Source organism: Lycium ferocissimum, chromosome 5, assembly GCF_029784015.1.
Source record: "Lycium ferocissimum isolate CSIRO_LF1 chromosome 5, AGI_CSIRO_Lferr_CH_V1, whole genome shotgun sequence".
Taxonomy (NCBI): domain Eukaryota; kingdom Viridiplantae; phylum Streptophyta; class Magnoliopsida; order Solanales; family Solanaceae; genus Lycium; species Lycium ferocissimum.
In genome coordinates, this window is record NC_081346.1 from 71,436,104 (window position 1) to 71,453,842 (window position 17,739).

Sequence of the window (17,739 nt, forward strand, 5' to 3'; positions counted from 1 at the left end):
TTTGTTAGTGTAACGTAAACCCGTTTTAGTAGAGAAATTTATGCACATTGCAACCAATTCCTCCGTTCACTTTTACTTGTCCACTATAGCAAAAATAAAAATAAATTTTCACTTTTACTTGTCCACTTTAGCATATCAAGGAAAGACGAACTTTTTTTTTTCTTTTTCTTGTTTTACCCTAAAAATTAATTACTCATTTCTAAATCATTCTCCAAGTTCAATAAGACTATACACCAATTAATATGAATATTATAATAAAATACATACTTCGTTTATTAATTCTTAAGAGGCGTGCAAAGTCAGAAGTGGATAAGTAAAAGTGAACCGAGGGAGCATTTCATTAGTTATCACTAAAGATTGAACTTTATCAATTGAAGTTCTTCTGCGAGTTCCAGAATGGCAAAGTTTATTTGAGTGGCGCTGGCTGCATTATGAGCAAGAAATGCATTCCAATAACGTATCTTATGAGCAAGAAATGCATTTCAATAACGTATCTTATCAAATTGAATAATACAGTTATAAATAGTCATGCAACCTAGGAAAATTTGATTACTACTACTACTACTAAAATTTTTTTAGCTCAACACCCGCCAACTCCTCTGTTGGTGGCCTGGTCACTCCACGCGAGGAGTTGGGTGGCCTGGTCACTCTACGCGACCAGCGCTACGCCACTTCCAAAGGCAAAATTTGGCCTGGTCACTCTACGCGACCAGCGCTACGCCACTTCCAAAGGCAAAATTTTAGATCGTAGTTTGACGACCTATCTTCATAAGGGTCTTTAGTCTTTTGATTAGAGTATGAGTCAACCTACCCATCTTATGGAAGGCAAAATTTTAAATCATAGTTTGACTTCATAAGGGTCTTTAGTCTTTTGATTAGCGTATGAGTCGAACTACCTATCTTCACAAGGATCTTTAGTCTTTTGATTAGACTATGAGTCGTAAGAGAGTAGAACTTAGGAAAAAGATACTCTTTAGCCTAAGTGAGTTTCTGTTGCATAGCTACTAGCAAGGACAACCATGCCAACCATTGGAACCAGTAGCGGAGATACCTCAAGACAAGTCAATTCACATCCTTTCGCAAGAAAACCACACTGTATAAATAGGCTAAAAAAACTTATATGTTAAGACCCCCCTTAACAAAAAATTTGGCTCTGCCCACAACCCAAAAGCAGAGTGTCTGGGGACTTACCTAGACATGCAAAACTTGAATAGCGCTACGGACTCCTGCCTCAACCGGTCAAGAAAACCCTTGCACTTCAACATTTAGAGCAAGGTAAAGGCATACGCACGATAAACACAAATCCTGCTAATTCATTTGTAGAACAAGAATGCTGCTCACTAAGATATATTTCAAAGAGCATCAAACTTTTTCGTTGTCTCGTCTGTCAACAAGTGATGGATATAGCATATTACAAGGATCAGAATTTTTTTCCTGAGGCAATTTCAGAACGTACATTACGAAAAGCTAATTTACTTGAGAGCTCTATTTAGTCGACAAGCAGAGAGTAAATCGTCCGCACTAGTTTAGGATAGATGTTGCAGAGTTACTAACTCATCATTTCTGCAACTATCTTCATCTCCTGGACCCTGACATGCAAATAATTACATTCTTATAAGCAAAATCATATATTCACTTTTGAAACTTGAAAATAACGACGACTGCCAAGTAATGAACGTTTTAGGTATAAATACCAAATTCACTTGGGTTGCTAATCACAAGACAACTGAACATAGAGATTGATGCATTTCAAGATACTAATTCTTAAAAAGAGTAGACAAGATGTTTACCCCCAGCCTTTTCTCGGTCAAAAAGATGTTGGTTACAACCTTCAGAATTGACGTCTGGGTGGGCGAGCTTCAGCAGGGCTAACACGGATGGCCCTTCCATTTAGGTCCTACACCATAAAGTTTAACATGGAAAAGCAATCAAAAGCACGATCAATAAAGTAGTAAGAACATAAAGTAAGATACATAATTTAGCAGAGTAAGAAAGACTTACAACACCGTCCAAGCTTTCAATTGCACTGTTGACCTCCTCAGCGGAACTGTATGTTACAAATCCAAAGCCCCTTGATCTGCCACTATCTCTATCATAGACTACTTTAGCATCGACGACCTTTCCTTGCTCACTGAACAACGTCTCTAGTGCTTCTTGGTCAACACCCCATGCAAGGTTTCCTACATAGACTCTATTGGAGCTGTCCATGCTTCCCCCACCCCTGCTGCCTCCACCGAAAGAGGAGTTGTCTCTGAAAGAACCCTCCCTTTTGGGTGGTGGTGGCCCAGAGTTCACCCTCAGTGCCCTCCCCTCAATTTCCTGACAAAAAGAATCAAAACATTTGGTTAGTGTCTAAATCAAAATCTAAACTGGTCAGGAACTTCAGCAAAAGAACTTTTGCATAGAGAGATCGTTAACAACAAGAAGTTTTAGGTTCCACAAATGATGGTTGAGAATGAGAGCTGAAGATAATTTCAGCGGCAAATTGCCAAAATGTTACTCCCTCCGTCCCAATTTATGCTAAGGTGTTTGGTGGCACGGAGTTTAGGAGAAAGAGAGGACTTTTGGAACTTGTAGTCTAAGATAAATCATAGAAATTTACGTGGCTATAAATCATTTCATTAAGGGAAAAATGGGAAGTTTGAGATTATTGTTACCAAATATAGAAAGATATCATTCTTTTTGGGACTGACTAAAAGGAAGAGAGTGTCACATAAATTGGGACAGGGGGAATAATTATTAAAAGGGAGTACTGGTCTTCCATTAAATAATTTTAAAAACTGTAAACTGAACACATCAGTTGAATTCCAAAAACAATTTAAGATATCCAAGGCCATAGGAATTTAAAACTTCTGGGAATATTTGGACATGTGCATTAAAGCATAATATATCCAAGAAAGATAACAACGAAAAAGACTTTACATATCCATTAAATTGTTGGCAGGCAGCTTCAACTTCCTCTTTTGAGGACATTGTCACAAAGCCAAAACCTCTGCTTCTTCCTGTAAGCTTGTCATAGATAACCTGCAAAAATTAGCACACAATAAGATAATCAGATAAGAACCTTAAATGCTCAACCATGATTGGTTATTCAACCATTGCCAAGCAAAATTTCAACTTAACAAGTTCATTAGCTTCCCATCAAATCCTTAACAACTTAACAAGTACACCAAAACATCAATAAGGCAAAACAATTTCCTTCTATAACACCTAAGGCCATACTTCCCAAGTCATAAATAAAGTTATCCGTGAGAACCTTATTCTAATTGTGAAAGCAACCTAATCTTAAAGTTTAAGTTGTTAGGAGAAGACACTTTTACTTACTACTCTTAGATATGCAACTTGTCCTCTCGTGTACTCTGATAACATGTTGAATTGCGTGAACATCTTATCTAACAGATTAAACTGTCAGACATAGCCACTTTAATGTGACTACTTTTACATTTGCACATACCTCAAACATTCAAAATTCACAAGTAAACTTATTCAAAATAGCCAAACAAAACGTCAACTTACCTAAACAAACAAACCCCACAAAAAATATTAAATCTTTACTACTTCTTGGTTAACGAAGACCTTAAACATTCAAAATTCACAAGCATAGTCACTCTCAAAATAGCCAAATAAAACCTCAAATTACCTAAACAAACAAACCCCACAAAAAAAAATCTTCATATTACCTCAACCATCTCAACATCTCCAGCTTGCTCAAAAATCACAAGGGTAGTTAACTTTAACATAGCCAAACAAAACTTAAAATTATCTAAAACCCACTAAAAAAGATTAAATCTTTACTACTTTTAGGTTTCCACATACCTCAAACATTCAAAATTCACGAGTAAACTTACTCAAAATAGCCAAATAAAACCTCAAATTACCAAAACAAACAAACCCCACCAAAAATATTAAATCTTTACTACTTTTTGGCTAAGAAAGACCTTAAACATTCAAAATTCACTAGCATACTTGCTCAAAATAGCCAAACAAAACTTAAAATTATCTAAAACAACAAAAAAGATTAAATCTTTACTACTTTTAGGTTTGCACAGACATTAAAGATTCAAAATTCACAAGGTAGTTACTCAAAATAGCCAAATAAAACCTCAAATTACCAAAACAAACAAACCCCACAAAAAATATTAAATCTTTACTACTTTTTGGTTAACAAAGACCTTAAACCTTCAAAATTCACAAGCATAGTTACTCAAAATAGCCAAACAAAACCTCAAATTACCAAAACAAACAAACCCCACAATAAAAAAAAATCAAATCTTTTTATTACCTCAACCATTTCAACATCTCCAGCTTGCTCAAAAATCCCAGCAAGTGCAGCACTATCAACATTAAATGGCAAATTACCAACAAATATCTTAAGGTCAGGATTGTCATTTCTCTCTTCTCTTCCATATATAGGAGCATCATCACTCAAAACCTCATCACTTAAACCTTCATTATTATCAACTTCTTCTTCAATTTGGTCAAAATCAGAAAGGGTAACTTTAGGAAGAAAACAAGAATCAGAAAGGTTTCTTGAAGTGGACAAAGAAAGGTTTAAGGAAGATGGTGGAAGTGAAAAGAAGGAAATTGAAGCTGTTTGTGAAGTTGGTTTAGGGAGTGTTTGGGGTGTAAGTTTAAGGAAATGAAGTGAAGATGATGAACAAGCCATTGGAGAGAAGGGGTTTTCAAGATAAGGTTTTTTTTTTTATTTTTTGAAGTGAAAGAATTGGGAAGATAGGTGTGTTGTAGATATGGGGATATATAATGTCAAATGTGGATATTTATTTTTACTTGTGTAGAAGAGATGTGATGTTTTGAAGAGATATTTTGGGTCCATAATAATGGATATTTTTAAGTTTGAGTTTTTAGAGGATTAGGCCCATGGGCCATGTTTGTTTGAGGCCTGATATAATTTAGGTTGGAAAATTTACATAAAGGGTAAGCGATCTAGTTTATCGGAAATATATAAGTATATAATTTATCAAGTTATATAAGTAGTGTATAGGTATGTATATTATATGTACATATAGGTATGTATATTATATGTGTATTTAGGTTGGGGTGTTATCTTCTTGTTTTTTGTAAATTTTATGTTTCTGGTATGGGAGTTGAGATCATAGCATGTTACGCGAAAGCATCACTTTCTTTGTGGTGTTGTTACACTTACATTGTTGTCTGCCTAGAAGAAAAACTCGCTTTGTATGTCGCAGTTATTTTTTGGTCAGTTATTTCATACGGTCAAATGCAACAAAAAAAAAATGTGTAGAATCACACTACTCACGAATTATTGGTGTGCTTCCTACTCGCAAAAAAAGAAAGAAGAGCCACAAAGTTCAGTTCAAATGCGATTGTTAGCAACATGAAAGCAGATTCCCTAAAAGAAAAACCTCGTGAAGATTCAAGGGTGAACAATTGTCCAAAAGAAAAACCTCGTGAAGATTCGAAAACAGAAAAAACTTATTCGCACTTGGTGTTTACACCAAGTCAATAAAAGCATGGCATGTGTTTAATTTGTACATAGACCTGGAGCACTTAACCATAATTAATTAACATTCATTCTCATCTCATTAAATAACTTTATAATACTTAATAAATTTGCACGATTTGGTATAAACACTTGTTCCAATAAATATTTACCTAGCTTCTTTTGGTCAGTAATCGTATGTATAAATGTGATTTTAACAGAACTATTAAGCCAAGAAGTTGATTAATGTTTACGTTGAACAATAGTACTAATATTTAAATGAAGTGAAACTACTTTTTGGGGATTGTTTATGTTATTTGTTCAAAGGCCTCTCTTAGGACCAACTTTTTTTCTTTCTTGCTTTTTTTTTTTTAAAAAAAAAAAAAAAAAAGTTCCAACTAAATGTAATGAAACGGTTCCAGTCTGTAGTTTTTTTTGTTTTGTTTTTGGTATTTCAAAGATAAGAAAACAGTTTCCAGTTGTAGATTATGTAACTTGTAGCGTTTCACACTAATGATAGCCATATGGGATAGGAAAGCCAGTTGCCACTTGCAAAGGCACAGCTGCAACCTGTTTGAAGAAGCCAAAAGACAACATGGGATAAATGGACCACAGATATCTTTCTTGATTCAAATAAAGGACTTATGGTTGGTACTGCACCACATAGAGACACAGCTTTCACACAACTTCATTACTCAAATTGTCCACAAGTTTTTAACTCTAGTTGGCATTTGCATAGAGATAGACACAAGTGAATCAATACGGATTAAGAACGTAACTCAAAGAATGTAAGAGGATATCAACTAATTGGGATAAAGATTTGGTCATTATCAAGGTAAAATTTACAAATAAAACTTCAAGACATTATCACCGAGTTTCGCTTGTAAAAATTGAAACTTCATTAAGTGAGTATTTTTCAAAAACAGAATCAAGAAATGCTCAGAGGCATTATTTTTTCGTCATTATTATTGCACTTGCCTTAGAGCAATGTTTTTCAAGATTTTAATTCTGGTTAGAAACATGTATGCCCATGTAAGGATAAAGTTATAGAGAATCCTCAGTCTTCCTGAAAACAACAAATTACTCTTATTTATAGCCTAGTTGTCCAAGCTTTTGGAAAGCTAGAAGCTAGAAGCATTTATTCGAGAAAAGAAAAATAATACGTACTACTTTTTTTGAAATCTGTGTTTGGCCAAAGTAAAAATTTGCTTTTAGACAATGCAAAAGCAAGTTTTTCTACTGTTCTCCCTTTGCTTATACGGAAAAGGCTCAAATATGCCATCGAACTATCGAAAATGACTCATTTATGCCACTCATCAATAGTTTGGCTTATTTATTCCATCGTTGTTACCAAAATGTCATGTCATTTTTCATTATCGTCGGTTTTACAATACCAGATATGATACGTGGCCTCCAATTAGAGGTTCATGTTGTTTAATTAAACCAACCCAATTTTTAATCCCAAATTAATTAAAAATCCAACCCATTTTGTAATGGCGATGACATAAATGAGCCATTTTGTAACGTCGATGGCATAAATGAGTCAAACTATTGACGAGTGGCATAAATGAGTCATTTCTGATAGTTCGATGGCATATTTGAGCCTTTTTCGTTGTTTATATGTATCTTATTGATTAAAACCCTTAATAAATATTTTTCAACTTACATTTTAACTATAGAAATGTAAAAACTTGCAAGGCTTTCTTACAAAATATTTAAAATCCTTCTTTTGTTCAAACTATACTAATTCCAAAATGAACCTTAATAATTCCTTTTTCATAATTTGACAATCATAAGCAATTTTTGGAAACATTCGCTAAACACAATCTGTTTATCAAATACTTTTAAAATTGGTCAAACATAAACTGTCATTCTCCAAAAGTATTTTCTCTAAAAGCTACTTTGACAGAAGTGGTTCTCAAAATAAACACATTTTAGAAGTTTGACCAAATAGACGTTTAGTATCGGAATTAAATAAATCTAAATAAACATATGTAAAGTATCGGATTCACATAATCAACCTCAATTAATTGAATTTGAGGCGTAGTTGATAAATTTGATATGATATACATAAGCAAGTATACCGGATAAGAGAAGACAAAAAGTACAAAGTAATAAACATGCCTCTGTGTGCATGTTATGTTTGTATGCATTTCTTTTCATGGCTTTTAGATAAAAACTGGACATTCTGCTCAGACTGTCCAAAGATACAATCAATACGATTAATACAACAACAACTACACCTCGGTCCCAAACAAGATGGGGTCAGCTACATGAATCCCCACTTCTACATTTAAGCTCAATGCGATTAACATCTAAATGGATGATTCACAATCCAGAGGAGGCTGCAGTTGTTAGATCACATTCCATTTGATGTCAACATGTAAAATCCCATCTTTAGAATTGATGAGATGGTACTTCTCGTTAATACGTCCATTGTAGATCACATCCATCAGTTGGATATCTACATAGCCAAGCAACTCCTACGGACGAAAAAGGAAATTAAAATGCAACAAAAATCAATTTTTGTACTCAACAATTGGAGTAATGATTAGTTGAAGAGATATGTCGATGATGGTTCATTTACCTTAGACCGAAAACCAAATCTTCTCTTCTTGCTCTTGACTTCAATATGGATTAGGTCCTTTAATGGAGCCTCTTCCAACATAAACTGGAATTCTTCTTCCCATTTCGGATTCCAGGTTTTGTTCATTGCCTACAAGTCGTCGTTAAATAAAGGTTAAGGCAACAGAAGCAATTCAATAAGATGGTTAATTAAGTCCTTTTTTTTTCTTGTTTCTTCTTGAAAATGAAAAAGAAACCATCCGTACTCTCATAACTCAAGTTGGATAACTTTCAAACCGTTCATCCAGAGGCGAATGTAGTGCAAAATCACTTCAAGTTTCAACATATATTAAATTTTAAACCCATGATTTCAAAAGTACAAGAAGTTCAGTTTTAAGAACCTTCAAGGCTGAACCATTAAGTTCAAATTATGAATCCGCCTCTGTGGTTAACTGTAAATAAGAGTGCAAGAATCACCTTAGTTTTCTTTTTTTCTCCTCTAAGAACAACCACTGCATAAGGATTGGTATGGTGCTTCCCTTCAACATCTTCTGCAGCGATAACAGTAACCAAAAGCAAACCTGCTCCACGCAAGGAAATGTCATCCGAAAGGCTTGAAATACTCTCCTTTCTTTGGTGAAAACTCAGAGGTCCGCTAAACTTTACACTATCTTCTTGGAAAGGAATGAAGGACATCTCCAACATAATTTGGCCTCGTGGCTTCTTGTTCTGAGGGTCATTTGGTTTTGTGCTATGGACCAAATCAAGAATTAGTTCTTTCTTCTCATATGGGTTGAGCATTTTCAGTGGCACTACTTGCATTCCCAACTTGTCATGTGCCCCGATCTGTGAAACAAAGTGAAAATTAGGAAACAATGGCTCTTACTCTTGATGAAAATTAATCAAAATCAACAGATGAAGCGTTTCTAGTGATTCGAGTTTTTAAGGAGAGAGTTGCAATATCTTTTTTTGAAATGTACTTGTGCTAACCGAGTAATCACTATTGAAAAAACAGGAATTAGCACAGGACGAATTCCATAGCTAAACAGCAAATCCGTCATTAATCCTATTTGACGAAAGATCAAATTATCATAAAATTTTGTTAGCTATAAGCAATTTAGCGACAGAATTTATAGCTAATTCAAGTTTTTTTAGTGAATTTTGAACACCAAGTTGGCAATAAACGTAACCCTTTGCATTTTACTCCTCCAAGGATTCAAACTGATGTGAACTAATACTTCTTCATAGTACGCAAAATTTGATGTCATATCTTTCTAACTACTCTAGTTTTCAAAATCGTAACGCTTTTGTACCAAATTCCATATATTCAAACATTGTACTCTTGAACTCCAAGCAAGTAAATGGGGGTCTTTTGAAATTTCATATGGATGGTGTACATAACATAGTTCCCTCTCAGCAGAAAATCAGAAACCAGAATTCTAGCCATCAGAAAAAATCTACGAAAAAGTTCCATAGCTTTAAACTTCAAGATGATGCCACAATATCATGAGAAGTCAAGATTCTTACCTTTTCCCAGTCATATAGATGCAGCTGCAGAACTTGAGCCTCGGGATCCTTTACGGTCAATTTGAAATCCTCGTCCCACACAGGATTTAGAGTGTTCATCTTTACAGTAGTCTTCTTGGCTGGAAGCCTGTCCCCACCTAAACTGAGTTTAACATAAGGATCTGATTTACTCAAAAAGTCCATGTTCAAAAGTTTCTGTGCTCTCAGAACCTTCACATGTAGTATTCCAACAGGCTTCTTCACAGCTCCTCTATTAAAATTACAAAAGGCTAATGTTAGCAAATAATGAACAAATTTGAGCTACCAACCCAATACCTTAAGGTTGAACCACTTTGGATGCGTTTTGATATCTGATAGGGGAGACATCATATATTTATGAGACTTCATCTAAATCTAGAAGATCTCCAAAATGTTGCCGTACCCCATATTGGATCCTTCAAAACTACACTACTTTTGAAGGATCCGACACGAACTTGTCGACATTTTTGAATAGTCTGAGCAACACAGAGTGACTCGATACGGTGAGTTCATAGAGGAAGCGTAGAGTTTTAAAAAGGCAGAGACAGAAATCAGTTGCTGAAATCAATTTTACCCGAAATTGATTTTAATACCACTTGAAAGAATCTAAAAATTCTATCCGAAAATTTGCAATGATTAGAGGACACTAAAATCTTTATAAATCCCTTTGGATGCCCTTGTATATTTGTTGCATATTTTAACAGTAGAAATTTTGAAATTTTGTAGTACACAAGGAATGGCAAAGTACATGAATAGTTCTTTCAAACACATGGACAAAGAAAAAAAAATGAGGAAGAGAAGAAGGAAGACAATTTCATTTGAGAAACCCAAAGGTTAAGAAATTGTGTTAGGCTATAATCCTTATATTCATTGAAACTACAAACAACGGTGCACAAGTATCACGACATAAAAAGTGCAAGTGGCTCTCAGGAATTAGTCCATTGCCAATATTTGGACAGTACATTATTGGACAACTTACATTGAACTGTCAAGAATTGGTATGTCAAGTGTTTGTGGCCAGAGGTAAAGCCTGGCGACTTGCTTGCTTATAGTTTCCTGCCACCAAACGGATATGGCCAATTAAAATTAACTGAGAAGGGTAACGTATAAAAGACTCCTGTATGTTAATAGACGGTTCATATCTAAAATGGAAGAGATAGCTGCAAATTTATTCAGATCTATGTACTTTTGAGTGTATGTAACCAACAATGGCCAAACTGAGCTACAATGGTATCATAATGTTTAAATGTTTACAAAGGAAAACTAGGTATAACAGACTCATCCGAGAGCAATACCTCCTAAGCAGATAAATCATGCTAATTACCTCTTTTTATAAGATTTTAAGGTGCACTTTCGACGATTATTAATCTGCAGTCAGGAAAGCACTCAAGCCATTTCTATAATGTACAGTATTAAGTATTCCTATCTTACTATAAAATTAAAAGACTCAATGTGAATTTACATCTCATTGTGAACAGATATCTTCCAGCTTATTTAGTTTCTTTAGGAACTGTATTGGATTGGGCTGTCGGAGTAACATAATTAACTCAAATTGTAGATGTTTTTTGTGGCAGCGCCAAGTTGAAAGTGTTGTTCAGTAAATTCCTTGATGCATGCTAATGAACTCACTTCTGCATATCACACATGGTTTTTGTTTCCTTGTTGTTACAACAGTGGTGTTCCGGCCAGCTTGCGCGCACCTCGACTAATTCCACGTGATACCTGCTACCTCCCACCAACAACAGGTATCAGGTAACTCTACCCACCAAGGCTTAGACAGATGGGAAGAAATCATTTCTTCATAGGTAAAAGAAATAATCTTTTTGATTCAATCCTTGGATTCACAGATCAAATTGGCGAAAGTTCACAGAAATGATTACAGTATCATATGAGCTTTGATCTCTCTCTCTCTCTATATATATATATATATATGCAAGCTTAGCCATTGGAGCTTACTACTTAAGAAGCACATCTAAAAGAGGAAGTGTACCTGAACAAAATGGTGTAAACCAGGGATTGCCATTAAATCTCCTCCAATTACTTTTAGCCCAAAGTCTACCTCTGGCTACATGTATGATTGATATTTTTAGTTAGAGAAGTTATGCAGAGTCAATTACCAGATTATACATTGCAATTTTCAACTCATCAGCAGGATTGAAATTGTTGAAAGCCACAGATATTTTGCAAGCTTACGTACCTTCTTCATCAATGATACTATTATGCTTGAAAAGCACGGGAAGGTTGGGACAAAAGGCTTCAGTGCTGCCCTTGCTGTAGCAGCCATTTGGAAATCGACCAACTGAAATAAATACAGCAAACGTTGGTAAAATTTCTCATTACGAGTTACACTATTAACATCACCCCAAAAGTTCAGTAAAAGTTCGTTCTCTATGTTAATTTTATTGTTCTTGAAAACACGTCTCATTGAAGAAAATTAATTAATCGTAAGATACACTAAAAACAATTATCTGTCATGATCTACAACATATATAGCCTTGTGCCTAAAAGATCATCCACGGATATTAAGCTCTATTAAAGCAATCAAAAGAAATGATGTAAATCAGAAAAGTTACACAAAAGCAAATTGCACAACACATTTATTTGACGATCATGTCAATCTATCCTTCATAAGAGGAACAGAAGGGAAACTAATCATACCTGTACCGAGATTTGTAGAGATAATAACTTCAATGCCACAACTATATTTGGATTTCCAGCCCATCTGACTGCAAACTCAAATACTAGCTCCTTTTCATTGGAATCATATATTTTAATACCTGCCAAATTGATCGAGATATTATAGATGATGGCCTGTCACAACATTTCATGTGCTTGATGAAAATTGGTGCTCACCATGCAATCTAGGAGGAATTGTTCCAAGAGTGAGTTGCTCAAACTCAATAGATTTAATCTGATATTTGCCAATATACTCTGCAAAAATAGGTTCGCATGTGCTTTTAATAATTCCACAAATTGCCTGTAAAGGAAATAAAATCAGGCTACACTATTTAGGCATGCTGATATACTTCAGACCATTTCCATGGCACAAACAAGAATAGATTCCAAAGATGATATGAATGATATGTCGGAAATACCAAGTGAAGAATTCGGAATTACCTTGTCAAGATAAGGCCACATATTGGCTATAAACTCATTGAACCAGTCAACCTACACAACGATATGAATAAAATCATTACCTAGATAAGATTTTGACTTGGGATATTAGAATGAAAAATTTTAAATTCAGAAGAAGGACAGTGCTTACCCGCTCGTAGTCTGGATTCATCACCCATAATGGGAGTTCAGGTAGAAGATCAATTAACGAGTCTGGCTCGATTTCATCAAGTGGTGTACCTTCTGGATAATCCTGGAGAATTTGTGTTCGAGAAGTTCAGTTCAGTTTCAAATAAGTTGGTTGCCATTTGTTAAAACTTATATGGGAGCAGAAATTTGCTCAAGATGTATCTCTTTCAATTTTATAACATATCAACATGTCTATCTGCACCTTACATAAAAATACTGGATATAGGCGGATTCAGGGAGCGTTATGTAGGTTCAACTCAGTGGCGGAGCCAGAAATTTATACAAGGAGACTCACAAGTAGCGAATTATGAACCCCTACCACTTCACTAAATTTTCTCTTATATCAAGGGAATTCAACAACTCATATATGACCCAAAAAATCGTTTGTTCCCTATTTTCACCATTTAAGTTATCAATAAACCAACCTAGCTTCGCCATCACTATTACATGTATCAAAAAAAAAATTGTGACATTTCAGTTCCTACAGCCTGTGTATCGATTATTTTTTATGTAGCAAAATAGTCGATTCCATCTATTATAATAAAAAAGAAGACTCACAAGGTTTAACTGAACTCATTACTTTGGACTCTAACTATGTGTACGTAAGAAGAAAAAAACTAAAGACGAACATATGATAACATCCACTCATTCTGAATTCATTGACTCTAGATATAGTGAATCGCGCTATGATCAAAGGTTCATCTATGATACTAATTGAATTAAGCTACCAATTTCTAGTGAAACATCATTCAAGACAACAACAACATATGAAACCAGAACAACTACAAGAAAGTATGATAAGCAAAGTCATTCTAGCTGAAATCTTCATCACATGGTTACTGTCCTATGATGATCAAATAAACTTTAAAAAAAAAAAAAAAAAAAAAAAAACAACTTTTCATTGGAATGTGAAATAGTATAAATATAGAAAAGAAGTGCACGTACCTTAACATCTCTGGGCTCGAAGTATATGAACAAGAAATAACCTGCAACCAAACCTATAGAAATTCCAACTCCAAAACCAAAAATTCCTAATAAACTTCCAAGAAATCCCATTTTCTTTGATCATTCACATAATTCAACGAACCCCATTTCACCAAATATTAATAAGGAGCATTCAAACCAAAATCCATTTTCTGATTTCCATAATATTGTAACATGCCAGCCATGAAAATTATAAAGAAAGAGAAAAATGTGAAAGAAAGAGATTTTTTTGTAGAGCTGGCGCTTTGATATTGACGTTGAGATTTGAAAGCGTTGATTCGTTGAAATTATCAACATATAAAAGATCAAAAAAATACAAGACGTGGCTTTATTGAATACTACTTGTGCTTAAGTTTCTTGTTGCACATGGCAAACACCACAAAATAGAATTTTGACGTTGGGCCCAAAGACTTAACAGCATTTGAAAATGTTGCTGTCTTTCATAAATAATCATGCAAACTTTTTTTCTTTTTTCGATTTTCCACCCGATATTTGATATTCATTTTGAGACTCGATTAATTTAGAAAATTCCATTTTAGAGGTAAAAAGCATTCTATCAAAGGCAATGTCATTTTCAAGGCTCGAATCAGAGATCTCTCATTAAGAATAGAAAAGTATTTAACGCTTCGTCGTAAATCACCTTACAACTGCTAGGAAAATTACTATTCCCTCCGTTCACTTTTACTTGTATCCACTATGAACTTTGCACATCCTTAAAAAAAAAAAAATATGAAGTGCTTATTTTTTATAATACACATATTAATTGGTGTATGACTTCTTAATGAATTTGAAAAATGATTTAGAATGAGTAAGTAATGCTAAGGGTAAAATAGAAAAAGTAAATTATTTTTCTCTTAATATGAGAAAGTGGACAAGTAAAAGTGAAAATCTATTTTAAAAATAGAGTACAAATAAACTAAACGGAGGGAGTAGTCCATTTGTCGTATACTACCATATTTCTCTGTCAGAAATAGCCAATATATCACGGTATTACTTTTAGATGGTTAAATATCTTTTTCTAATATAATTAAATAAAGAATAAGAATTTGTTCTATATATTTTTAGTAGTCTCTGAATATGACATTTATTTCAAAAAGATTATTTGGGAGTATACAATCGATTCCATGAAACTTTTCGGACGGAAAATTAATTAATATTATCCGCAACAAATCTTAGGATTGAAGGCTTCTTTCTTTTGTTGAATCAAGAATACACACTATCATAAGGGTATTGTGGAGTGATAAGTACTTTTCACCCTTAATCAGTGATTTTAAATTTGAGCCTCGAATCTAAATTGACTTTCATAGAGAACGTTTTTCCCCCGAAGTATAACTTCCTGATATGAATTCGGATTAGTCGAGTTACAAAGCGGATGCCAAACGAAAAATTAAAAAAATCATGAAGTATTGACTAGTTGCTTAGAAGGGATGATCAAAGAGAATTAGCACGGTAGTTGAGTGGACTAAGTTTCCTCTGGTACATTCGTATCTAGAAAGTCTGATTTTTTTTAATTTTTTTTTTTATGATTTCATCGTGGTAGTTGTTACTCTTGTAAAAGCCAAAGTGGTTAGCCTATCTTGACAATGTCTGGTCCTAAATTTTTTTGACAATTTTTCTAGACAACTGTTAAATTTTCTTGTGAATTTAATAAGTTTTTATAAATAGTTTTTAATGATGATATATGTCGACGTGTATTTATATCCACGAGCACATATGATAGATAAAGTAACTTATAGCCTGTTTGGTCAAGTTTCTAAAATCAGCTTATTTTAAAAAGTGTTTTTTTCAAAAGTAATTTTCAAAAAAGTATTTTTAACTAAAAGCAGTTTATGTTCATTAATTAATTTAAAAAGTATTTTTGAGCAGCAATTAGTGTTTGGCCAAACTTTTAAAAACTACTTCTAAGTGTATTTTTTATCAAAAGTACTTTTCAAAAAAGTGCTTTTGGGCAAAAAAAAAAAAAAAATTTTAATGAAAATCAAGTCACATTTTCCAAAAACACTTATTTTTAAAAGTTTTCAAACACCTCACTTTTTTAAAATAAGATCTTTTAAATTAAACTTGGCCACTATTATTCATAAACTTATTATAAGTGTTGTGATTGATATTTGAAAAAATCTATAGGAGTTAAATCACTTCACCATCCTTTTGGAAGACTTCATAAGCTTAATTATTATTCTTGTTGATTATTAAATTCGTAATTATAATTGGATTGTCCTTTCTTTTCTTTTCTTTTTCTAAAGTGGCATGTCTTAAAACACAACACGTTTTTCTTTATAAATCAGATTAATTGAATCAAGAAGAATTAGTGGAAGAACAATGGGGCCCAAAAAAATAATTGTATAGATGAACTTTGCTCTTAGTCTATTTTTCAAATTTGTCGTTTTTACTAATTCGGCAAAAAAAAAATTAGGAAATGGTCATAACTAGCCAACAGTAGAAAAAATCTAAAAACAGGGTAGGATGGACGGAGAGGAAATTTCTGTTTTTCCTTCTCAAAAAGAAAAAAAAGTTTGATTTATGATTTCGAAAATATATATTTTTTGATATCGAATTAATTCAGTGAATTAGAGCGAGTCAACTCGATAAATATCGGGCAAGCAAAATAATTTTTTATATGAGATTTCTTATATTTTGACTTTTGAACAATGTAAAAAATTAAACTCATTTGATTGGATAAGTTTATAAGGGAAACAGTGCAATAGGTCAAATAAGGTCTTCCAAGTTCATAATATATAGGTTCAAGACTTTTACTTTTTGAACTTGTATTTAAGGATAATGGAACTACATATTGCAGTCTTTTTAAAACCACGGTTAGATATGGAACCCCTCGATCTATAAGTTGCCTCTCTAATCTATTCGTTATTATATTATAATATGAATAATTATTGTTATTTTTTTTGTAATAAAAATATCCATCTTTACTTTGATCAATTTAATCTCATTACATTCCCCCTTATCAAATGATATAATTGTATTGTCAATAATGTTTGCTCTTTTTCAATATCCTCCGGTCTCGCTTAACTATTGATGTCGATACCATGTTGTGCCATTTTGCCAAATCTGAATAAAATCTTATATCTTATCGAGAAAATGCTATTACTATAATTAAACCTTCAATTTTAATAATAGTGAACTATAAAATAAATATTATATTTAATATAAGAACTGAATTAGAATCCAAAACAATACATAATTTTGTATGTATTATTGTAATAATTTTGTAATCTTATGATATAATATCAGTTTCATGAATAACAGCGTAAAAAATGTTCAGCACATGGTTTAGTTTATATCTTTTAAAATCTTTGTATCATCCTTTTGTTGTTCTTCTTTTATATTCATAGAATTAGATTTGCAAAATAAGGTAAGATGAAAATGAGAGAATTATAATTTTTAAAAAACTAAATAAAAATTGAGAAATTCACTTTTAAATATTTTATAAATAAACGGTCAACACATAATTTAATTTTCTATGTATTTAAATAATATTTTTGTGCTTATACTATAATCTTAATTTCAAGAATTCAAAATATAACCAATAACAAATAGTTACGGGAAAAAATATAAAAAATAAGGCTATCGTTCAGAAGACTTGCACTATTTCATAGCAAACCACATAATCCATCATCCCTAAAAAAAAATAAGAAATAAGTGATAGTCTTAATCTGTAGTTCGCTCTATTTAGACATTTTTAAAAAAACAAATCTTTAATCAAGCCTATTTTCTTATATATATTCCTCCAAAAAACTCTACAAGTCCAAATAATAGTCTTTTATTTTATAATATATATACTTTTTTTTGATAAATCCATGAAGATAACAAACATATTCCTCCAAAAGAATGATATCATCAAGAGGAACCCAATCACATATACCTCT

The 17,739-nt window shown here is 33.0% G+C and overlaps 2 protein-coding genes and 1 long non-coding RNA gene across 6 annotated transcripts; 1 reads left to right on the forward strand and 2 right to left on the reverse strand.

Annotated features, from left to right (window-relative positions):
• Positions 1-695: 695 nt before the first annotated feature.
• On the forward strand, positions 696-1,376 carry LOC132057299 (uncharacterized). The gene is made up of 2 exons (XR_009415124.1): positions 696-880; positions 931-1,376. It is a non-coding gene; the product is annotated as an uncharacterized LOC132057299 (long non-coding RNA).
• LOC132057298 (29 kDa ribonucleoprotein A, chloroplastic-like) lies at positions 1,317-4,740 on the reverse strand. Of its 2 annotated transcripts, XM_059449836.1 has the most exons (5): positions 4,283-4,739; positions 2,923-3,024; positions 2,002-2,319; positions 1,791-1,897; positions 1,317-1,589 (listed from the first exon to the last, which is right to left on the reverse strand). In XM_059449836.1, the coding sequence occupies exons 1-4, from the start codon at positions 4,664-4,666 to the stop codon at positions 1,832-1,834; spliced, it is 870 nt and encodes a 289-aa protein (XP_059305819.1). In that variant the 5' UTR covers positions 4,667-4,739; the 3' UTR covers positions 1,317-1,589; positions 1,791-1,831. The 2 variants fall into 2 exon arrangements, with proteins under 2 accessions (XP_059305819.1, XP_059305820.1); XM_059449837.1 differs by lacking the exon at positions 1,317-1,589 and having other exon boundaries at positions 1,786-1,897; positions 4,283-4,740.
• A 2,728-nt stretch (positions 4,741-7,468) lies between these two features.
• On the reverse strand, positions 7,469-14,133 carry LOC132057300 (synaptotagmin-3-like). 3 transcript variants are annotated; one of them, XM_059449839.1, is made up of 12 exons: positions 13,820-14,133; positions 12,837-12,938; positions 12,689-12,739; positions 12,425-12,548; positions 12,230-12,348; positions 11,769-11,870; positions 11,562-11,636; positions 10,551-10,627; positions 9,554-9,803; positions 8,509-8,872; positions 8,049-8,183; positions 7,469-7,944 (listed from the first exon to the last, which is right to left on the reverse strand). In XM_059449839.1, the coding sequence occupies exons 1-11, from the start codon at positions 13,928-13,930 to the stop codon at positions 8,089-8,091; spliced, it is 1,470 nt and encodes a 489-aa protein (XP_059305822.1). In that variant the 5' UTR covers positions 13,931-14,133; the 3' UTR covers positions 7,469-7,944; positions 8,049-8,088. The 3 variants fall into 3 exon arrangements, with proteins under 3 accessions (XP_059305822.1, XP_059305821.1, XP_059305823.1); XM_059449838.1 differs by having other exon boundaries at positions 8,049-8,177; positions 8,504-8,872; positions 13,820-14,130; XM_059449840.1 differs by lacking the exon at positions 13,820-14,133 and having other exon boundaries at positions 8,049-8,177; positions 8,504-8,872; positions 12,425-12,502; positions 12,837-12,925.
• Between the last annotated feature and the right edge of the window lie 3,606 nt (positions 14,134-17,739).

Coding starts and splice junctions, on each gene's coding strand:
- LOC132057298 (XM_059449836.1), bottom strand. CDS start 4,666: ATGGCTTGTTCATCATCTTCACTTCATTTCCTTAAACTTACACCCCAA. Junction 2,320..2,922: donor GCCAACAATTTAATGGATAT/GTAAAGTCTTTT, acceptor TCTTTTTGTCAG/GAAATTGAGGGGAGGGCACT. Junction 1,898..2,001: donor TTGAAAGCTTGGACGGTGTT/GTAAGTCTTTCT, acceptor TTTATGGTGTAG/GACCTAAATGGAAGGGCCAT.
- LOC132057300 (XM_059449838.1), bottom strand. CDS start 13,930: ATGGGATTTCTTGGAAGTTTATTAGGAATTTTTGGTTTTGGAGTTGGA. Junction 9,804..10,550: donor CCAATTCTTGACAGTTCAAT/GTAAGTTGTCCA, acceptor TAATTTTAATAG/AGGAGCTGTGAAGAAGCCTG. Junction 8,873..9,553: donor ATCTATATGACTGGGAAAAG/GTAAGAATCTTG, acceptor TTTGTTTCACAG/ATCGGGGCACATGACAAGTT.